A 24,430-nucleotide genomic window follows, 5' to 3' on the forward strand; every position below is an offset into this window, starting at 1 on the left:
TGAACCTAAGTGCTGTTTTTGTGTACAGAATAAACAGTGTTCCCCAAATAGGATTATGTAAATTTGAAAAATCATTGATTAGTAATACAGCTTATTTTTAAGAGCAATACACAATGCATTGTACCTGTTTGGGGTTTGTTGTTGTTGTTGTTAATGAATACTAAGTAAAACACAACTTTTGGGATGGTAGCTGTATTATTTTTTGTGCTAAAAGTAGAGTCCAATGTGGAAGAATGTAACAAGTATGGAAATTTTACAAACCACAGTATCTGGGGGTGCTGAGAATAGGAAAAGGGATGAGAGGAGTAGGACTTGAGCTGCATCTGAAAAGCTTTATTCTTTGAAAAGAGAGAAGGCAAATATGGAAAAATGTCAACTTCGGTTAAATCTGAGCAATGTCTCTATATTATTTGGTAGAGTTTTCTCTGACAGACAGTATAATATCTGTGCTTCCTCTCTTCATAGTGTAATGGGTCTTTATACGCACAGAAGGTTAGAAAACTGCTGGGGAGACTGATGGAAAATAGGACCAAACATTCCAACTTTGACTGATCAGAATTAGTCTTCATCTTTGCATTGGCTTTCTGTGATCGTCACTATTCAAGTATTTCCCAGATCGTTTTTACTTAAATAATTTCATGGTCCTCTTCTTATAACTTTATTCATTTAATGTTTCTTCAAGTGACTTTATTCTCTTTCTCTTTAACCTCCTTTGCCTTTCTCTGAATTCTCTTCAGTTTCTGTATGTTGCAAAAACATCCAGCTCTAAAATCAGTTGACCATGGGTCTTTGAATATATAACTAATAAAAGTTCACTTGTGAATAGGTTGTGTTAACAGCCTATTAATAAGAAGCTTTTTGGATTCTATGTAAAAGCCGCACATCCACAAAGGAAACTTGGTGGCTTTGGTTTTCCCTGTTATAACCCTCTGTGGTGAGGGGGAACACCAGGACTCTGAACTTCTGAAACACTTTAGATATCAGTATTCACAATGTCGGGGAACACTGTAGAGCAGTGGTTCTTAACTTTTTGACTGTAACAATTCTCTGAGGAATCTAATAACCCTCGTCACAGAAAATGAGTATATTCACATACTCTTGTGTGCAGTTTTTTGGAGTTTGATTATTCTCATGTACCTCCAACTACAGGCCCAAAATTCCAGGTAAAAGTAACTGCTGGACTTCTCTGGTGGCTCAGTGGTAGACTGCCTGCCAATGCAGGAGACACGAGTTCGATCCCTGGTCCAGGAGGATCCCACATGCTGTGGAAAAATTGAGCCCTTGTGCCACAACTACTGAGCTTCTGCTCTAGAGCCCATGGGCTGCAACTACTAAAGCACCCTAGAGTCCATGCTCCACAACAAGAGAGACCACCATAACGAGAGGCCTGCACACCGCGACTAGAGAGTAGGCCTCTGCCCCACCCCCCAAACTGCTTGCTGCAACTAGAGAAAGCCTGCTCACAGTAACGAAGATCCCGTGTAGCCATAAATAAATAAATCTTTAAAAAAAAGAAAGAAAGCAACAAACCTACAAGCCCAGCATCACAGCCAAAAAAAAAAAAGTTTTAAAAAATACTGTAGAACATATAAGAATTTAGATTTTTTTAAAAATTCCCAACCTGCCTATTCACAAGCACTGCACTGATATTGTGTAGTACTTCTTGGTCTTTTGTTTATGCCATTAAAAGTTTTTAGCACTCTCTTAAGTCACAGATTTATCACTTAAAATTTTTTGTTCTGAAGTTTAATTTATTTCAAAAATCTGTTTGCCCAGTTTTTTTTTTCTTTCTCTTTTTTTTTTTCTATGACACTACTAGGAACCACAAACTAACTATATCTTATTTGAAATGTTTGATAAGTTTAATGTGATTTCTTTATCTGGATCTTTAATAAGGATGACAAATTTGAGCAGGCCATAAGAAATCATGGGAATGTGTGTGTGATGGTGTTGGAGGGGTTCATCCTTATAATCTTTAGATGATAATTTCTCCCCAAATGTAGAATTCAGGCATGGCTCATTTATATGATAGATTTGGGGACAGGTTAAATACTCTAAAATTTGTCATTCTTTACCTAAATTATATAAATATATGTAAACCAAATGGCACATAGAAAACACATATAACTTAACTGCTGCTGCTGCTGCTAAGTCATTTCAGTCGTGTCCGACTCTGTGCGACCCCAGAGACGGCAGCCCACCAGGCTCCCGTCCCTGAGATTCTCCAGGCAAGAACACTGGAGTGGGTTGCCATTTCCTTCTCCCGTGCCTGAAAGGGAAAAGTGGAAGTGAAGTCGCTCAGTCGTGTCCGACTCTTAGCGACCCCATGGACTGCAGCCTACCAGGCTCCTCTGTCCATGGGATTTTCCAGGCAAGAGTACTGGAGTGGGGTGCCATTGCCTTCTCCATAACTTAACTGCGGTATACCTGAAAACTCCAGGTACATAGGGTTCAGATGAAATAGTTAGCTGCAAGCTGGTAAAGTTGGCAGTTGTTCTCTGTGTACATGTCATCTCTGCTGGGGCACCCACAGTGGTGCTTAGCGTGCGCTTCTCCACTGGGCAGAGGGGTGGCCAGGCTGGAGGAGTCCCTGCTATGTCTCTGTATGGAGCACTACAAATTGACCTATACACTGCCTTTCAGATTCTGGTATACTCATTTGCATATGAAGGGCCATTAAGATGTGGCATTTTATAAGTCCAGTTTTAAGCTTATAATAGGCATGCATGCTCAGTTGTGTCCGACTCCTTGCAACCCCATGGGATGTAGCCCTCCAGCCTCCTCTGTCCATGGGATTCTCCAGGCAAGAATACTGGATTGGGTTGCCATTTCCTACTCCAGGGGATCTTCCCAACGCAGGGACTGAACCTGCATCTCCTGTGTTGGCAAGTGGATTCTTTACACTTGGCCACTTGGGCACACAGAATTAAATAAATGTGCTTGATTCCATCGTGATGTAAATGGTTGGTTGAGTAAATAAGTGGGGAGAAAGGTGCTTGTTGGAGAAGGCAATGACACCCCACTCCAGTACTTTTGCCTAGAAAATCCCATGGACGGAGGAGCCTGGTAGGCTGCAGTCCATGGGTTCAATAGAGTCGGACACGACTGAGCGACTTCACTTTCACTTTTCACTTTCATGCACTGGAGAAGGAAATGGCAACCCACTCCAGTGTTCTTGCCTGGAGAATCCCAGGGACGGGAAGCCTGGTGGGCTGCCGTCTATGGGGTCGCACAGAGTCAGACACGACTAAAGTGATGCAGCAGCAAGGTGCTTGTTACAGAGAATTCCAAATAACATGTGGATGGATACTCCTCCCTGCCCGGACTGTAACTTGTCCTATTAGACATGGATGGATTTAATGCCTCATTTCCAAAGGGGGAGAGAGTAAGTGTGCAGTGGAGAAACCTGGCAGTTTCTTTCCTAACCAAGTGATCACCGGTGGAAAAGTCATGTCAGTTCTATGTATATATTTACTTCACTCTGGGCTCTTCCTGATACCCCATGATCTCAATCTGATCATGAGGGGAACAGTAGACATGCCCAGTGAAGGTACATTCCACACATTTTGCCACTGCTTCTCAGAACTGTCAGGATGAAGAAAAATAAAAAAGGCTGAGAAATTGTTGCAGAGAGACTAAGGTGACGTGACAGCTAAATACGGTGTTGTTTGGATCCTGGAACAGAAAGAGGCATTAGTGGAAAACCTGATGAAATCAGAGTAAAGTCTGAAGTCTAGTGAATGGTAACGTGGAATGTTAATTTCTTAGTTTTAACAAATGTGCCGTGGTTGCATAAGATGCTGACATAAGGAAAAAACTGGGTAAAGAGTATATGGAAACTCAGTGCTCTTTGCAATTTTCTGTAACTCTAGACTTACTTCAGAGGTAAAGTTTATTGTAAAAAACACTATTTTATATATTCTCAATACTGAATAATTTTGTCTTGAAGGATTTGGGGATGTATGCTTTTAATTGGTAAACTATTTTCAGGGGCTTGTACTTAACTTGAATCACAAATGTAACTTTTACTCTAAATAGTCCCTGGTGGCTCATATGGTAGAGAATTTGCCTGCAGTGCAGAAGACCCAGATTCCACCTCTGTGTCGGAAAGATAGCCTGGAAAAAGGAATGGATACCCATTCCAGTATTCTTGTCTGGAGAATTCCATGAACTAGGAAAAACTGAGCCTGGTGGGCTATACAGTCCATGTGGTGGCAAAGAATTAGACATGAAGGAGCGACTAACCCTTGGGCTATTTTAACTGACTTTTTTCGTATGTAAAAGTTAAATATTAAGCATTATGCATATATAGACATATGACTAAGCATGTGCTTAGTCACTTAGTTGTGTCCGACTCTGTGACCCCATGGACTGTAGCCCACCAGGCTGCTCTGTCCTTGGGGATTCTCCAGGCAAGAATACTGGAATGGATTGCTATGCCCTCCTCCAGGGGATGGACACACACACACACAGTTTCCCCTGCCCCCTCTAGCTATAATAATTTTTGAAGGATAAGGACCTGGCTGTGACCTGATTTTAATATTAAATGATATTTAATGAGTGGCATTAACATAGATTTTTTAAATTTCTGTGCTGTTTTTATATGTACAGGTGTTTTTATTCACCTGGTAGTAGAAAGTTTGTGTTTTATTGAGTTGGATCAGGGATTTTATTCTTGGGATCCTTTTGGGTGAGATATGAAATCGCATGTTTAAATATACTTAAAATGTGTTTCTTCTGTCAAGGTTAATCTCTCATTTTTTAAGACTTTCTTTATTTTTTCCCCAGATAAAACAATAAAGTTATGGAAAATCAGTGAAAGGGACAAAAGACCAGAAGGGTATAACTTGAAAGAGGAAGATGGAAGGTATAGAGATCCTACTACAGTTACTACACTACGTGTAAGTACATGTTAAAAAAAATCTGATTCCAATGAATAGTCTTCTGTACTGTTGTTATGTAGTCTAGATCCTCAACAGAACATGAATAGGAATAATTACACTCTGCCCCTTCCCAAGATTGTGTGACCAGACACAACATTAAAGACTCAAATTTTAAACAGACCCCGACCTACAGACGAGTCTCACCGTGGCCAGGGGCGAACCAGAACCCAACACAACAAGACTGTGTTTTGATTTGTTTTGTTTTTCACTATGCCACCATGCTCTCTTTTGTTCTTATGGTTTGGTTGTCAGCTATTAGAAGGTTAAGTTTCAAGATTAACTTTCTTTGGAGATCAAAAAAATAAAAATGGACTAAATCTTCTAGTTGCAATAAAAAATACCAAGAATTTGATGCTTTGGGCTGATTTCCTTTTTAGCCACTTTAAATCATAAATATTTATTAGCTTCGCAAGTCTTTCAAGCAAAAGATTGAAACTAGGAAAAACTATAAATTCTGATAGTATTGCTCTCAGTTCAGTTCAGTTCAGTTGCTCAGTCGTGTCCGACTCTTTGTGACCCCATGAATTGCAACACGCCAGGCCTCCCTGTCCATCACCAACTCCTGGAGTTCACCCAGACTCACGTCCATCAAGTCGGCGATGCCATCCAGCCATCTCATCCTCTGTCGTCCCCTTCTCCTCCTGCCCCCAATCCCTCCCAGCATCAGAGTCTTTTCCAATGAGTCAACTCTTCGCATGAGGTGGCCAAAGTATTGGAGTTTCAGCCTCAGCATCAGTCCCTCCAGTGAACACCCAGGACCGATCTCCTTCAGGATGGACTGGTTGGATCTACGTGCAGTCCAAGGGACTCTCAAGAGTCTTCTCCAACACCACAGTTCAAAAGCATCAATTCTTCGGCACTCAGCTCTCTCCACAGTCCAACTCTCACAACCATACATGACCACTGGAAAAACCATAGCCTTGACTAGACGGACCTTTGTTTGCAAAGTAATGTCTCTGCTTTTGAATATGCTATCTAGGTTGGTCATAACTTTCCTTCCAAAGAGTAAGCGTCTTTTAATTTCATGGCTGAAATCACCATCTGCAGTGATTTTGGAGCCCCCCAAAATAAAGTCTGACACTGTTTCCACTGTTTCCCCATGTATATCCCATGAAGTGATCAGACCAGATGCCGTGATCTTCGTTTTCTGAATGTTGAGCTTTAAGCCAACTTTTTCACTCTCCACTTTCACTTTCATCAAGAGGCTTTTTAGTTCCTCTTCTCTTTCCGCCATAAGAGTGGTGTCATCTGCATATCTGAGGTTATTGATATTTCTCCCGGCAATCTTGATTCCAGCTTGTGCTTCTTCCAACCCAGTGTAGGAAGGCAAATTTGTTTTTCATTTTTCTTCCCATGTCAGCACTTTAAACAACCAATATCAGTTACTTCATAAAACTAAATCTGTGTAGTATTATGCTGTTTAATATTACCTCAGAAACTGGAGTAATGCTGTCTTCTGAACCTTCAGTTCTCTTGTAGAAAGTGAATATTTTGTAATCACTTCTTTTTCATGTCTTATTGACAGGTGCCAGTCTTTCGGCCCATGGATCTAATGGTTGAGGCCAGTCCACGAAGAATATTTGCCAATGCTCATACATATCACATCAACTCAATTTCTATTAATAGTGATTATGAAACATATTTATCTGCAGATGATTTGCGGATTAATCTTTGGCATCTGGAAATAACAGACAGGAGTTTTAGTATCCATTTGGTTTCCTTTTTTGGTGTTGGGTAAAGAAGGCATGTTATCCTCATACTGGATTTATTTTCATTCTCTCCTTGGGGTGTTTTGATTCTTATATAATAGCTTATTATTTTATAGCACTTTTTTTGTGTTATTAAACACTGGGTGAAATTATTTGATAAAAGGCATAATGTATCAATTTAAAAACTGGATTCTTGGAATTTTAACGAATTTTTCTCTTTGTACCTATGAAAATAGAAAAACTTTTAATAGCTGTTTCTTGTAACAGAAACAAATATGTGGAGTATTATCTTTAAAATGTTTTTAATTATAAAAGTATTCTCATTAGTTTGGAAAAAGATCTGTGCAAGTCATGATGCATGATGGTCTAAATACTTCTCATTGTTTATGTTATCCTCCTAAAAATTTTCTATGATTATGAGATATACACAGACACATATATAGAAATGTATATACATGTTTGTTTTTAAGTACTTAAGTTCTTGATAAATGTTAATTATCATGACTGCTATTAATGTATATCTTTCCAAATAGATATCATTTGAAAAATTAACACTGTACTATAATTCATACTCTACCAGTGTAAGCATACCTCGGAGATACTACAGATGCAGTTGCAGACCACAAGAATAAAGTGAATACTGCCCTAAAATTAAGTCACACGAATTATTTGGTTTCCCAGTGCTTATAAATGTTAGCGCTATATTGTAGTCTGTTAAAGTATGTAGTTGCATTATGTCTTTAAAAAAAAAAAAAAAATGTATACCTTAGTTTAAAAATATTGCTGAAAAATGCTGATCATCACCTGCACCTTCAGCAAGCGGTAATCTTTATGCTGCTGGAGGGTCTTGCCTCGTTGAAGGTTGCTGACTGATCAGTGGTGATTGTTGAAGGTTAGGGTAGCTGTAGCAGTTTCTTTGAAATAAGACAGCAGTGATGTTTGCCACATCAATTTTGACTCTTCCCGTCATGAATTATTTCTTTGTAGTCTGCAGTGCTCTTTGACAGCATTTCACCCAAGTGGAACTTCTTTCAAAACTGGAGTCAGCCCTCTCAAACCTGCTACTGCTTTATCAGCTAAGTTTATGTAATGTTCTCAGCCCTTGGTTGTCCTTTCAGCAGTTGACTAAATTCACCACCTTATGTGTGTATCATGGTACCCCCACATGATTACAGGATCAAAGATAGCTGAGCTGATCACAGGTCGCCGAAACAAATGTAATAATAATGTAAAGGTTTGAGCTGATGATGTTGGGAAAATGGTGTTTGATAGGCTAGCTTGATGCACAGTTGCTGCAAAACATCAATTTATAAAAAATGCAGTAAATCATAGGTGAAGTGCAGTGAACTGATAGGTGAAACACGGTAAAGCAGAGCAAAGAAACAAGGTCTGCCTGTAATGCTTTCCTTTCGTGGTCTAGTTAGTGAAAGGGTCTCTAGTTGTTTTCATTTGCATCTTTCATCCTTAGTAGACTTGAGCATGTTTTCATATTTTTTCAACCATTTCTTTTTGTTCTTTTCCAAAATTTTCATTGGATTTGCATATATTCTTATTGGAGGTTTTTTTTTTTTTTTTAAGCACCTTTTTAATATCAGGTAAATCAGCTCCGTTATTTGTGTGCAGCTTCCCCATTGTGCTGCCTTCCAGATTTTTCCTTTTGTTTTGTTTGGAAATATGGAAAGTTCTTAATATTTAGGATGATGGCCTAGCAATCTTTTCTTTATGTCTTCTGGGATTTATATCATACTCAGGGGAAAAAAAAAACCCTCTACATTCTAAAATAGTGTTAATATGTGTGCTTAAGTCTGTGAATGAGCTGTAGATTTGAGAAATATAAAATTATACTTGACCTTTCTTTTAAGAGGAAATTCCTTAATAAAATGCTCTCCAGATATTGTGGATATCAAGCCTGCCAATATGGAAGAGCTGACAGAGGTGATTACAGCTGCAGAATTCCATCCCAACAGCTGTAACACATTTGTATACAGCAGCAGTAAAGGAACCATTCGGTTATGTGACATGAGGGCATCCGCCCTCTGTGATAGGCATTCTAAACGTAAGTTTATTTTCAAATGATAACATTTTCTGTTTGTCTTCAGACGTCGTAACATTTACATAGGTTTTCTTGGTGACTCAGACAGTAAAGAATCCACCTGCAGGAGATCTGGGATCAATCACTGGGTTGGGGAGATCTCCTGGAGCAGGGCATAGCAACCCACTCCAGTATTCTTGCCTGGAGAATCCCATGGACAGAGGAGCCTGGCTGCCTACAGTCCATGAGGTTGCACAGTCAGACAGGACTGAGCAAGCACAGCACATGGGTCTTAAACCTCCTGTACCTTTTGGTAAGCTGCCTGAATCAACCTGAGACTTTACAGGTTCTCCTACTGGAAGAACATAGAAGACTGTCTCTGGGGCACATCTGTTGAGTCCCAGTAGATGTGCTTTTAATAGAATGCTATTCTTTGGGAACTTGGGTTTGGGTTCTCAAGTCCTGTCTGCAAGTAGAACATTTCCTTTCTTGCCTGCCTCCCTTTCTCTTCTCCCCACTCCCTTCCTTCCTGTTTTGGGCTTCCTAGGAAGATTTTTTTCTGAGAAGAGGTTTCTTTGGCTCGTTTAAGTTTGAAGAGTACAAGGTTAAGAAATTCAGGGGTTGCATTATTCTTACCTTCATGTTGAATTTTTAAAAAACTTACAAACACTGTTACATACCTCTTATCAATCTAATTTTACCTGACCACTCAAAACCGTGGGTATGCATAGGAGTGGCAAAGGTGGTCTGTGTCTTGCGGTGACGGTATAGGCAAAGTCAGTGAGGTATATGTAGGACCACAGAGCTGACACATGTCAGATGTGGCAAACAAGTCTGGTTCTGGTGAATTAGCCACGTGACTCTGGAAAGTGCTGTGCTACATAATGTACTTTGCTTCTTCAGCTTCTGTATTCTCATTCTCCTAAGAAACTCTCTCAGGGAGGTTACAATCTTACAGATGTTCTTTGAGATGTTTTCCAGTTCTTTATTAGCCTGTCATTTTTAGCTCACTGCTAGGAAGTTTGTGAATAATGTTTGGGGTAAATGCTTTGTCCAAGCCAGAGTAATTACAGATGGTCCCAACATTTTTTGCTTGTTTTCAGTGTTTGAAGAACCTGAAGATCCCAGTAACAGGTCTTTTTTTTCTGAAATCATCTCTTCAATTTCTGATGTAAAATTCAGCCATAGTGGTCGATATATGATGACTAGAGACTATTTGTCAGTCAAAATTTGGGACTTAAATATGGAAAACAGGCCTGTGGAAACATACCAGGTATTTGGAATTCTTTCTTTTAATGAGTATATAGCCTGTATGTGTTAATCCTAGTACAAAGTGTGTGTTCACCATTGGGCTTTTTCCTTCAGAGATCCATGAATACACTGCTTTTCCTTATGTTAAATTTATATCTACTTTTGTAGATTGTTTTCTATTTAGTTTTACAATTAAAATGTAAAGCTACCAGTTTGTTTCAATGATAACTTTTTTTTCCTACTGTTATCTACATTTGAAGTGAGGATGGAATTTAGGTCTCTACCGAGGTCTGGGGAGAAGACGGGGGAGAATGGCTAGGCCTACTAGAGGCATCCCAGATAGAGTGTGGACAGTGCTAGTTGAATTAGAGGTTAACCCTGGCGTGTCGCCCAGTCAGGTGAACTGGTTGGTAACTGTTGTCTTAAGCTGAAGGAGAGGGATGTATGAGTACCCAGCAGACAGCTTTGGGAGCTGCCTGTCTGTCATAGAATGTCAGTTCTGGATTCTCCCCGTCAGCCAAGCTGCTCCCGTGGGTCCCGTTCTTCTGGAGAAGAGAATGAAGATGTGCACAGCTTGGACAGGGTGCAGTTTTTCTACCTGTGCTGACCTGGCTTAGTGATTGGAGTAGACTCACATCATACCCAGTGTAGCAGGTGCAGATTCAACTCCCATTGAGTTTGTATAAGCGTCTAGCTGACCTGTTATGTGATTGAAGGGTAATGTTAACATTACTATTTGCCTCACATACTCATTGTGGGTCCTAACCCACAAGTGTTGTAAATCCTCTGTGTTAACAGATTTTCACTTAAAATGTCACACACAGTGGTCTGAATCATTCCATTAAAGATAAAACGGACACTTAAAATGACGTTAGGTTGTTTCATAGAGAATTCTAAGCATTGAGAAAGTACTTGTTCTTTTCTATCATTACTTCATTTTAAGGTTCTCATTTAAATGAAAAAGAACAGTGAGATGGAGACTCCTTTTTTCCCCTTATGATCACAACAAATACTTTGAAACTTTCCTTTGTAATTTAGTAATATTAATATAGAAATGTATCATTTCTAAGAATATTTTAAAATTTATTTTCTAGTTGATCCCTTTGTGGAAAACTAGTGAATATAGAATTGTACTTAGAAAAACAACTATTTTCATTAGCTTTGGGTACTATATAAGAAATGGGCTTCCCAGGTGGCTCAGTGTAAAAGAATCCACCTGCCAATACAGAATCCACAGGAGATGCAGGTTCAGTCCTTAGATCGGGAAGATCCCTGGAGGAAGAAATGGCAACCCACTCCAGTATTCTTACCTGGAGAATTCCATAGACAGAGGAACCTGGTGGGCCACAGTCACGGGATCACAGAAAGTTGGACATGATTGAGTGACTGAGTACATATTGTGTGTAAGCAATAACAAGTGTGTCAGATATTTCCATGATGCATACGTGAAGTAACCATATAATTTATCACTGGATCAGGGCAGGGTCATGCAGTGCATAACATATGCATTTAATGATACTGTAGGCTTCAGTTAGTTATGCCCCAAAAATGGTAGTTAAAAAGGGAGTAAAGCCACAGTATTGTATGTTTTTTAATCAACAATTAATAGAAAATGAAGGGTTGTAAAATTCAAATATTGCTATATATTCTTTAATCAGTGTCTTATCTGTGCCATTTTAAAATGTTTACTGGCCTACTATTTTAGTCAAACTTACGAAGAGTAAATGTGCCATCCCCAGGAGGGTATATCTCTCAGTTGTATGAAAGAAAAATGTGTATTTGTGGAACGGGGAGCTCGGTACCTTTACTGTTTCTTAGAGAATTGAGTTTTAATGAGATTAAGTATGTATATGATCTGAAGAATTCCATGGACAGGAGACCCTGGTGGGTACAATCCATAGGGTCGCAAAGAGTTGGACCCAACTGAGTGAGTTTCACTCAATCCATGTGTCTATATATATTTTCCTTCTTAAAAAGATACAGACTTGTTAAATCATTTTTCAGTTTCAAGAGCCGTAGATCATGTGATATAAGCTAAGTACACATATGTGTGTGTGTTTGTGTGTGTGTATAATATTTTTTTCTACCCCCTCCCCCCCACCCCCCGCCAGGTGCATGAATACCTCAGAAGTAAACTTTGTTCACTGTATGAAAATGACTGCATATTTGACAAATTTGAATGTTGTTGGAATGGATCTGACAGGTAAATTGATTTTAATTTGAACTAAACATCTTACTCAAATGTGAATTCTGTTAGAGGAAAGAAATTTACTATTTCACTCCTAGTATGATTGCCACATTTGCTAATGGCCGTTGTGTTTTTCGACTGAGATAAATTACATTTTCCAAGTTTATTTTCCCCAGGGTTTCCTTGAAATCTTACAGCAATATTGGCAGATAAAAATTAAACATTGTGTTTCACTAAGTAAATGTGAAAACACACTAGAAACTTACAATCTTATTATATAAATTTTAATTTTTCCCTTTAATGAACCAGATGAATCACTTTTTTTATATGCCATGATGTTAGTTTTCTGAATGTTGAGTTTTAAGCCAACTTTTTCACTCTCCTCTTTCACTTTAATCAAGAGGCTCTTTAGTTGTTCTTCACTTTTTGCCATTAGAGTGGTGTCATCTGCATATCTGAGGTTATTGATAGTTCTCCCGGCAGTCTTGATTCCACCTTGTGTTTCATCTAGCCCGGCATTTCACATGATGTACTCTGCATATAAGTTAAATAAGCAGGGTAACAATATACAGCCTTGACATACTCCTTTCCTGATTTGGAGCCAGTCTGTTGTTCCATGTATTTATTTACCATTCATTATGTTCCAGGAGAACAGACAATAGTAAAAGAAAACATAATTCTGGAATTAACTAAACCTACCTTCAAGATATTCATTAGAGTACTTTATTCAACAATAGTTTTATCACTGAAGCCTGCAGCGCGCAGCTACACCAGCTCGTTCTCCTCGTGTTTGAACAGCATCTTGCATTATAGAAAAACTGTTAGTTTGCCTTAACATAAAAATTTTTTTTGGAAAGATGCTCTCTCATATAATGACTGTGCGGGCATCTAAGGCAGAAAATTTCACATGGATGCAGTACTGCTGTCTAATCCACAGATCCCTGTAAATATCACAAGTTCCCTCAATCGTGTTCTTTGTCCCATCTCATTGCCTCCTTTAATCTGGAACAGTTCTTCATTCTTCCCTTGTCTTTCATGATCTCAGCTTGTTTTAAAACCACAGGCCATTCATTGTATAGAATATTCCTTCATTTGAGTGTTGTCTAATATTCCCTCATGATTAGATTCAGGTTATACTTGGCAAGAATACCATAGAAATGCTGGCTAGCAACACCTTTTAAATAGCTATAGACTAGGTGTCAGAATCCATTAAAATCCATTAAAACCTCACAAATGCAGGTAACATGGGGATGCCAGTCTAAACTACACAAATTATGTTTTGTTGTTGGTTGGCTGGTCTGGAGGACTGCATAGACTGGGGTTGTAAATGTTTTCAACTAAGAGCATTCACTACTACTTAGAAGCCTTACTTGAGGATGCTTTCAACTTTGGTGACAGTTTGGGCAGTCATGAAAGTCATGAATAGACATCAAAGTAACTAATACCGTATTCCTAGTTTATTCCAGTGATTGGTCTCTGGGTTGGTGCCAGCAGCCCTCTCCCTAAACCCAGATCTGCTTGCAGTAGCTCTTGCTTTGGAGCATTAGGCCGAGTTTCACCAGCGAAATGTTTATCGAAAACTCATTTTCATTATTTGACTGGATGCTCTGTCTCCTTTTCCAGTGTTGTCATGACTGGATCTTACAATAATTTCTTCAGAATGTTTGACCGGAACACAAAGCGAGACATAACCCTGGAAGCATCACGAGAAAACAATAAACCTCGCACGGTTCTGAAGCCACGCAAAGTGTGTGCAAGTGGCAAGCGAAAGAAAGATGAAATCAGTGTCGACAGCCTAGACTTCAACAAGAAAATACTTCACACAGCCTGGCACCCCAAGGAAAATATCATTGCCGTAGCTACTACAAACAATCTGTATATATTTCAAGACAAAGTGAATTAGGGTTGGCCTTCCTAGCAGAAGAACCCACTTCCTGCTTAGTTGAGATAGTTGAATCTAGCATTCGTACTTAAAAAAGAGAGAGGTCCATTGTGGCGCCCCTTTTCCAGTGTTTGACAATGTGCCATTCGACAACACATTTTCCATAGCTACATGGAGAAAGCTCTGTGGATCCCTCCCTGTGGTGTTCTCCATGTCTGCTAGCCATTTAGGTAAGGGTAGGGCACTTTTAATTTAAATGACTTCTTGCACCATCTTGCCTAATGGACTAGATTGGACTGTGTCAACATTGATTTACTCCACTTTTTATGCCTTCCATTGTGATGACGTCAAACACAGTGAAAGCCTTCAGTCATGCTTATGGGATTTAATTGTGTATCCTCATTACTGTATCATTTGTGGGGTACACCCCTCCTCCCCTTTTTTAAATTAAATACAGCTCATTCTTACTGTGGCTTGTAGCATTCCTCCTCTCTGGCTCCTGGACTCTTCCCCTCCATCTCTTCCCCTTGCCCCTCCACCCAGTCTTGGTGGTGGTATAAAAAGGAAAGAACGAAAGCACACAACGAGTCAGTTTGGGGTCAGTGGTAAAGGGGGTACATGTTGCGAACAAATGTTTTAATAACAGTTGGCTGTAATCACTCCTTGCCGTGTCTGGCACTGAAAATAAGGAAAAAAAATACTACTACTGAATAAAAGTGACAAAGAATGGAGAATCTGGTTTCCTTTTTCTTTTTAATCTACCTCTTTAAGCCAATATTTTGTGTCATACCTTTGGGCGCAATGAAGTGAAATGAGGTTCCACTGTTTAATTGGTATTTTTGTTAATTATTTTTAAAAAGTGTTCTTTACATGGAGAAGGAGAGGTATTGGTTCTGTATGAACATATTTTGACTATATATTGGTATTCCTAAAGATATCATGATCTATATACATGCTACTAGAGATTTTTTTTAATTGTAGTTATAAGGGTACTGGATACATTGTGTCTACGCTTAATTCATTATCTGTTAATGAAAACTGTTGTAAATGGGAACCACATTTGTAGAACTTCATTTTTAAAGACTTTTTACAGTGCTTAATTTCATTTTTGCATTACTGAATACTAAGTCAAAGACAAACTTTTTAAACAAGTTAAAACTTTTTTGGTTATTCAGTCATACCATAACAAAACTATCCTCAAGTGATTTACATAGACAAAATTGACACTGCACTAATTTTGAAGGGGGGGGGCGTATTTTACTGCTGTCAAATCTGAATGAAATGTACTTTGCCATAGATGTTTTTCTATTTTTGGTTTTCCAAAGCAATTAATATTAAAGACAAACTTTAAAGGTACAGTGTTCCAAAAGTGCTTAATGGACTCCCAACAGCTGCCTCAAGTAAAAATTTAGTAATGTATATGATTACATTTTCCCTAAAGGGTGATACCTTGTCCAAAGATGAAGAGTACCCCTATTTAACAGGTAGAAGGAACCTTTGTGTCAGTCTTGCAGAAGCTTTAATGGAGGAAAAGATGGACTTTATTTTTAAAAGATAAATGAGTAGGCATTCATATTAACAAAATGGTAGTGTGTTTTGGTTGAGCAGTAGTACCGCTTTGAATTTTAGTGGACCCAAGTGCTTATCTGTCCACTACCTTGTTGTTCTGTTCTCATCAATGAAAAATGATTCAACAACTCCACCATAACCCCTCTACACGTATACAAATACTGTGTCTTGTAAGTGAAATTTTTAGCACATAGGAGAAATTATATGTAATAAAATTACTGTATCTTTTGGACTTAACAAATCTGAATTTGTATTTAAACAGATTATATGTCTGATAATTCTTAAAATAATGGCACTTTTCCTAATTTACTTGGGGATCTTGGGTACATTTGTACTTTGTGTCATTCTTCATGCTTGACTTGGAAGTGGGCTATTCCCTGGCTACAAGCAGACACTGATCAGGCAGTTTTCCAGATATCGCCCTAAAGAGAGATTGTTTCCCTAAAGTTTGGGTGTAGGTGTTGAGATAAATATCGTCAGGCAGCTCTCAGAAATTCTTCTTTGATTTAGCAGTAGTTACGATGATTCTCTTCCATGACACTAAGGGTTAGTTTTATATATTTACAAAAAACATTGCTTAAAAATTAAAATGCCTCTATAAAATGAATGCTATTATAAATATTCTTAAGAATCAATTTTTAATTTCTTTGATGTAGCAAACTATAAGCCCAGCCACTCATGGTCATGGTTAATCCTTTTATTAATAGAAGTTATACTTAGAGTAAACTTAGTCTTGTCAAGTTGCTTAATATTCTCCCATTCTCGTGACACCTACAAACATACATATTCTGTCCCTCTCTCAACCTTTTTGAAAAATAATAGTAGGAGAACTTTCATTCTTTTAATCTCGATCTTTAGTGGCTGGGCAATAGTTATTATCTAAATCTCTGTATCTATATAAACATGTTCATGTAACTGTTGGATGTTAAGCTTTCTTCTGTGAAGACCTTAGACTTTTGGAATAGAAAAGTGCATTCACACTTTTTCCTTTCAGATTAAGTGAGGATTTTTAAAAAACCTTAAATGTGAGAATTATTCTGGTCATAGACATTCCTAAAGAAAACAATAAAATTGAGGTTCTTACCTTTTTTAACAATATTTATACAAGTAATGTGTTTATTCTTGGAAAATTATTTTTAGTGAAATTTAGGCCATTACCCTGCTGGGGGACACTAAATGGAGATGGTAGTGTGTACTTACAGAAGAACAAAACCAAGCTCCAACCTTCAGAATAGAAAGGTAGTACTAGGCAATCAAGAATGAAGGCCATTTACTGTAGTATATAAGAGCACTACTATTTTAGGTACTTACATGTTCAGATGGTTTATAATTAAAGCTGTTTGTGAGAGCGAAAGAGACACCACGGTTTAAAAAGGTTTTTTATAAAAAAAAAAAAAAAGTTTTTTACACACCCCTCCTCTCCAAAAAGCCTTGGAAACTGATTCTGCTTCATCTTACAACTATGCATATAAGGTCAAGACATCTTTAGTATTAATCAGAAGTTCAGAGAATTTACAACATCTTGGGATTCTCAAATGTTTTAAGTGTAATAATAAATTGAGTTTTGTCTGCTTGACAGATTATTGATTACATAATGGTTTTAAACTATGTGACCTACTACGTAAGAATTGCACACCTAAAGTTAATATGTATGAAAAGGCCACCTTAGCACAGTACCTATAAAAAGGAAGACACTACAAAATTTAGTTTTCTCCAAAAGAAGGAATTCAGCGAACAAAAGTATGTGCATAGCAGCCAGTTATTTGAGGACTTTCCCACTAGGGGGCACTAGGTAAGTCTTGACCAACATTTCGGAGGTATTTTTGAGAATGCATAAATGAGATACCGAAAGAGCTTCATTTTTAAGAGCCAAACTGGGAACCAAACAAAGGGGAAGTCAAAAGTATTTATACCCAAACAAAACCACTATTCAATACAATCCTAGCGTGAGTGACTGAGGGGCGACCCAGATGTCAACTCTGCTGTCTGTCCATGGTGTGCCTTACTGGAGAAGTAGCAAAAATGACACTGAAAGAGAATGACGAGCTGCCTTTTCTTTTAGTCAGAGATTACTCAGCCTGCCCCCTTCCCCTTGCAAAATCAGATCCTTGTGTACCATAAAGGAGACCAGGAGTTTCATGTTGCTCTTAACTCTGGAATGTCTAAATTCCTTTAAAAAAAAAAAAATTAACTTTTTTCTTCTAAATACATGTTCTTCACAAAGAATAAAAAATACCCAGAGGTAATCATGCAGAGAAAATTCCCATTCATATTTTTATGTACTTGTGTTGGCTCTCTTTTGGGCGTACTTGAAGCCAGATTTCCCCTTCGAATAGCCTCAATTTGTGGCTGATGCATTACTTATTTAGTCCTGTTATCAAGAGAGATTTTTATTTTCATTTTTGCAAGTGGGAGTATTGGAATAGTGAACATACACACCAGCCTTGGTGTGTAAGATTTTTAGGATACATTCCTAGAAATTACTGTATTAAAGGATATGGGTATATTTATGATTTGGTACATATTATCAAATTTCCATTCCAAAAATGGAAGTTCTGTCACAAATATACCCCTAAGTAAGGATAAAAATCTCATGTTTTATCGTTGTCAATCAGAAAAAGTAAAAATGATAAGCCAAATTGTGTTTACATATTTCTAGTCATATTATTTCCTATAATCTGGCTACAAGACTTGCTTTGTTTTTCTTTTCACAGAGCTTTTTGAAGAGCAGAAGTTCTTAATTTTCACAAAAGTTCACTTTTTCAACTATTTCTTTAATGGGTTATGCTTTTGGTATCATATCTAAGAAATCTGCCTAACAAGGTGACAAAGTTTTTTAAATATTTTAGAAATTTAATAGTTTTCAGTTTTTACATTTAGTGATGTGAATGTGATCCATTTGAGTTGGTTTTTATATGTTACATATAAAAATCATATGTACCATATATAGACTAAGGTTCATTTTTCTTTGCACCTTTGTTGAAAATCGGTTGACACACCATTAGTCTATTTCTGAACGATTCTGTTAAGTTTATATGTCTGAACTTTCACTCATACTACATTGCATGATCACGGTAGCTTTGCATAAATCATGCAGCTATGTTCTTTTTGAAAACTTTTGCTAACTTTAGAGCCTTTGCCTTGCCATATACAATTTAGAATCAGCCTGTTGACAAGAACAAAACCACTTGCTTGGATTTTGCTAATGATTTGCATTGAATCCGTAGACCACTTCAGGAAGAGAGAATGTGCCCTCCAGTCCATGAGTGCAGCATATTGCTCCATTCATAGAGGTCTTTGATTTCTTTTATTAGTGTTTTTAGATTTTAGCATAAAGATCTCACAAATACGTTATCAGTACTTTCTGGTTTTGTCTGTGTGTGCTTTTATAAATGGTAGTTAAAAAAATTTTTCAATTTCCAAAATGTTCATTGCTAATATCTAGAAATACAATTGATTTTTGTATATTGACCTTGTATCCTGACACTTTGCCAGATTACTTATGTAGATTTCTTTAAAGTTTTCTACATAGCCATGTCTGCAGATTATTATTATTTATAATAAATGTTTTATTTTTTCCAGTCTTTTCAGTTTTCCTTTCCAATGCCTTTTATTTCTTGTCTTGCTGCACTGGTTAGACCTTCCAGTATGATGGTGAAAAGAGTAGTGATGCCAGACACAACCTGTTTCATCACCGATACAGGGGAACAAGCATGCAGTCTTTTAGCATTGAGTTTAGTAGTTGTAGGTTTTTGTAGATAGTCTTCACCAGGCTGAGGAAATTCCCCTTTACTCCTAGTTTTCTGAGCATTCTTAATCACAAATGGATGTTGGGTTTTGCCAGATGTTTTTTCTGTATCTATTAAAAATGATCATGTAGTTTTTCTTCATGATGTTGACATGGTGAATTATATTGGCTTTTAATTGTGGAACCAGCCTTGCATTCCCAGAGCATTGCTGGATTCTTTTGCTAGTATTTTGTTGAGTATTTTTGCAAGTTTCACGAGGGATACTGACGTATAGTTTCTTTATCTTTCAATGTCATTGTCTGGTCTGTGTAGTATTGACCTCATAAAATGAGTTTCCCTTCTTACCTATATTATCAAAGACTGTAGGCAGAATTAATGTAATTTCTTCCTTCAGTGTTGGATAGAATTCACGAGTGATGCCATTTGGGTCTCTTTAGAAGGTTAATTGAGTTTAATTTTTTGTGAAGACATAAAGTTACACAAATTATCTATTACCTAAATGAGTTTTGGTGGTTTTCCCTTCAAGGAAATTGTCCATTTTACAAACTGTCAGATTTAGGAGCACAGTTAGTAACACTCATTTTTTAATCTGCTCAAAATACTATAAACTGGGATTTAATTTTTTATTTTATAGTCAAACCAAAGAGTTATTCATTTATAGTTAGAAAGGTCTTCTCCAGCTTAAAATGAGAAAAAGTTATTTTATGTTCATATTTATATTTGATGCTTTTATTTCTTAATACATTTTAATTTCTATTACTGGTGTTCTTGTTCTAATTCTGAACTCCATTAAAGGTTATGAGAGAAAAATTACTACAGGTGAAGTGTTCACTTCAAAATACCAAATAATGTCCCTCATTAGCATTAATTAATCTTAACCTGTATATCAAAGAACTACTTTATTGTTTAAAGGGACCTCAAACTTCATTAAACCAAAGTCCTCATTTGAAAGATGACACAATATAAAATTGTTGTGTTGAGGGTCATGTTAACTGTGAGTCACTACAAAGAAAACTGCAGTATCTGTCCCTTTGGAGAATTGAAATGTATTATTGTTTTATTATTCTCTGAATCTCTCAGCAGAGTCGGCAGAATGAACCATCATAATTTGAAGTGTTCCAAGTGACATTTTGCTTCCTCACAGGATCTTTGAAAATGTTAATGTATTAGCCCCAATCCAGATCAAACTCTTGCTGCCCAGTTTACTTAGTACTGCCTGAAAGGATCCACTTACCAGGCCAGGTAGCCGTTGCCTTCAGTAGGAAAGAACAAGGTGATTAGGACGTGGTGAAATGCCACACCAGGAATGCTGCCAGTCTAAGAAAATACTATAAAGTTCTTTCCTCCTCTGAGCCTCTTCACTGTCTCAGCTGGCAGCCGAGTGCTGATGGGCCTTGCAGAGAAGTTGATCTGGTCACTGGATGAGAAGGCCTCTCAGAGCTCATGCTTCGATTCTACCACGTTTGCTTCCTTTCCTCCCTTCTGAAACCACTGAGTTCACACCTCTTCTGCTTTAGGGCCAAGACAAGGCAAAATTATTTGTAATTGGGTACAATATGCAATCAACACTCAATATAATTTATAATGGGCTTCCTGGGTGGCTCAGTGGTAAAGATTCCATCTGCCAATCGATACAGGAGATGCAGGAGATGTGGGTTGGAGCCTGGATCAGAAAGATCCCTGGGAGGAGGAAATGGCACCCCACTCCAGCATTCTCATTTGGAAAACCCATGGACAGAGGAGCCTGGTGGGAATACAGTCCATGGGGGTCACAAAGAGTTGGACACGTCTGAGCAACTGAGCACACACACACACACACACACAATAATGGTTTGCAGAGTACATCATGGTTATGTCTTACAAACATCTCATTTGATGCCTATTACATCCCTGAGATGGTGAAAGAGGATTACTTTTCCTAGCTGACCCTCGAACAGGCTCAGAGAGGATGTGACTTGCCTAGCATCTCATCACTGGAAAGCCTGGACTCAGAATCAGTTTTTTTTACTCGGGGTCCCATGTTTTTTGCTCTATCTTACACACGATGCCTCTCTGATATTAAAGACATATGTATTTTTACTTAATTTCCATTTCATAATTGTAATGATGATGATAGTTGCACTTTACTAAGGATTTTACACAAATTAACTTATTTTCTCAAAGTAACTTGCCCAGAGCCACATGACTCGTAAATACTACCCAACTGGGTCATCTCCAGAGCCCACAGTCTTAACCACTTCTTTAATAGACTGCCAGGAAAGGAAGATAAAAATCAAGTCTATCCACAGTTCTTCCTCTCAGATATCATTTCTTTTGGTTTCATACAGATACAAAAGCTGGAGGGCTATTCATACTGTTCTGTAAACTGTTTTCACATGATGCCCCACATTTTCCCATCACTGACCAACATTTTCATTCTTCATTACTACATTACAAGGAAGTAAGTACCACTGTTATTGACTTTCTGTTGGCCACATCTAGATTTTTTATCTAAGTTTTTTTGTGGCCAATAATACTGCAATGATTATCCATGGACAGACCTCTTTGATTATTGTGTTAGGCCAATTTCCGGAAAGTGAAAGTTCTAGACCAATAGACTACATTTAAAATCTGGATGCAGTCTGCACCAGAATGGTTGTAGACAAAGATTTGTTACATAATGAGACAAGTTAAGGTCCTAATTTAGCTATCAGTGTTATAGGTACCAAAGCAATTTCCAAAAATTGTGGATCAAAATGTCCATTTCCTGACTGATTTATATCACTTGGTCCTTATTTTTTCAAGGGCAATAACAATGCAGTGTTCTCAAACTTGACAAAACTTCAGAGATCAAGGGAAAACATTTTCTGCATGATAACAATTATGGCTCTTCTCTTGAAAGCAAAGTAAAACTATAATTTGAGAGAAATCACTCCCTGGATTAACATACCAGCATATAGGCAGCATTTTTTTTTTTTTTTTTAGTGTCTGAAAGTAAACATTCTTTCCTACCAATGAAATGGTAAATAATTACACCTAACATACTGAACTTTGCATAAGCCCATAATTGATAAGTAGGAACTCTGTGATTTATAGTAAAAAAGTTCCAAAGGAAGGGTGCCTGGCAGTGCAGCTAGTTAGGATAACGCAGACTGTATCCAGGTGGGATCTCTAAATTTGGGTAAAGAGGAATCTGGCTCAACTGGAACCATTTTTCTAGACAGTGCCTTGGAGGCTAAGAAGCAAGACGATAATCAGAATACACTGGCAGCTTCATTCACATGTGTGTGGAAATGAAACGGGAGCACGGTAGTGGTGAGTCTGTACTTGGCAGTCAAATGGTTCCAGGTCCAAGTACCAGCTGTATCGCCATCATGTGTATGGTACTTAGCAAGTGTCATGGTTTTCTTATTTATAAAATAGTAACAATACGTAACTCCTAAGATGGTTGGGGGAATTAAATAGGAAATTAGCTCAATGAGATAGTCATAAAGCCTGGCTCAGATTAAGTGCACAATAGGTTTAGCTGCTGAGCTTCCCAGGTGGCACAGTGGTAAAGAATCTGCCTGCCAATGCAGGGTACGTGGATTTGATCCCTGGTCCGGGAAGATCCCACTTCCTGCATAGCAAGTAAGCCCTTGTGCTACAACTATTGAGCCTGTGCTCTAGGGCCCGTGCTCTGCAACAAGAGAAGCTACCACTTCTCTTGCGGTATGGGAAGCCCGCATACCACTAGAGAATAGCCCTGCTGGCCACAACTAGAGAAAAGTCCATGCAGCAACAAAGACCCAGCACAGCTAAAAATAAATGTTTTTTTTTTTTTAAGTTAAAAAAATGGGTAGAAGTACATCAAAATGTTGATACTATTACGACTAAGTCGCTTCAGTCATGTCTGACTCTGTGCGACCCCATGGACTGCAGCCAACCAGGCTTCTCCGTCCATGGGATTCTCCGGGCAAGAACACTGGAGTGGGTTGCCATTTCCTTCTCCAATGCATGAAAGTGGAAAGTGAAAGTGAAGTCGCTCAGTGGTGTCTGACTCTTAGTGACCCCATGGACTGCAGCCTACCAGGCTCCTCCATCCATAGGATTTTCTGGGCAACAGTACTGGAGTGGGGTGCCATTGCCTTCTCAAAATGTTGCAACTAAACACAAACATCAACAACAATAATAAAACCCAAAATCATGATATCAGACAAGGTTGGACTGAGGACAAAACTATGACCAATTCATAATGATAAAGACACAGTTATGAACATCTATGCATCAAATACTGAAGCCTCAATTACAACAAAAGAGAAGAAATAGAAACATATCAGGAGTGAAATACTAACTGACCTCTTGAAATACACAGAGGGAAAAAATATAAAAAACTTAAATAATTCTTAAGGTATTTCCAATAGATATATCAAATGTGCTGTCTTCAACACAGGAATCATACCTTCTTTTCAAATATTCATGGAACGTTCCCCAAATTAACCATAAATTAGGCGCCAAAGAAAACCTAAGAGAAATCGCCAAACTAGAAACAGTACGAAAACATACTCTGAACAGAGAAAAATTCTTAAACACCCAAATAAATAATGAATGGAATAAGTATCAAATATAAGAAGTTAGGAAAAATCAGACATAACTAATGAGCATAGCGTTTCTTTTGGAGGTGACATAAATTGAGAATTAGATTGTGGAGATGGCTGCACAACTCTGTAAATAAAACACTGAACTGTGAACTTTAAATGGGTTAATTGTAGAGTATGTGAGTTATATCTCAAGTAAGCTGATAAAGGGCTTTCCAGGTGGCTCAGTGGTAAGGAATCCACCTGCAATGCAGGAGATGGGGATTCAATCCCTGTGTTAGGAAGATCCCCTGGAGAAGGAGACGGCAAGCCACTCCAGTACCCTTGCCGGGAAAGTCGCATGGACAGAGGAGCCTGGTAGGTTACAGTCCATGGGGTCGCAAAGAATTGGAGACAACTGAGCAATTCCACTCACTCACTCAAAATGTGATAATGGTGTACTCTCAAATCAGTGTAGAAAGGATGGTTTAATAAATACTGTTGGATCAACTGCGAAGAACTGAAGTTAAGCAATTTACAACATACAAAAATAAGTTTCAGATGGACTAAGG

General features: G+C 38.1%; 1 protein-coding gene across 3 annotated transcripts in view; it reads left to right on the top strand.

Annotated features, from left to right (window-relative positions):
* Window positions 1-14,739, top strand: part of PPP2R2A (protein phosphatase 2 regulatory subunit Balpha) — an 80,552-nt gene extending 65,813 nt beyond the window's left edge. For all 3 annotated transcript variants that reach the window (XM_006057335.3, XM_006057334.3, XM_025281885.2), the window contains 6 exons: window positions 4,789-4,901; window positions 6,469-6,646; window positions 8,544-8,708; window positions 9,788-9,957; window positions 12,047-12,138; window positions 13,747-14,739. In XM_006057335.3, coding sequence (XP_006057397.1) covers window positions 4,789-4,901; window positions 6,469-6,646; window positions 8,544-8,708; window positions 9,788-9,957; window positions 12,047-12,138; window positions 13,747-14,026 — 998 coding nt within the window. In that variant the 3' untranslated portion in view covers window positions 14,027-14,739. The remainder of the gene's footprint in view (window positions 1-4,788; window positions 4,902-6,468; window positions 6,647-8,543; window positions 8,709-9,787; window positions 9,958-12,046; window positions 12,139-13,746) is intronic.
* The last annotated feature ends 9,691 nt before the right edge of the window (window positions 14,740-24,430 follow it).

This window comes from Bubalus bubalis, chromosome 3 (genome assembly GCF_019923935.1).
Source record: "Bubalus bubalis isolate 160015118507 breed Murrah chromosome 3, NDDB_SH_1, whole genome shotgun sequence".
NCBI lineage: Eukaryota > Metazoa > Chordata > Mammalia > Artiodactyla > Bovidae > Bubalus > Bubalus bubalis.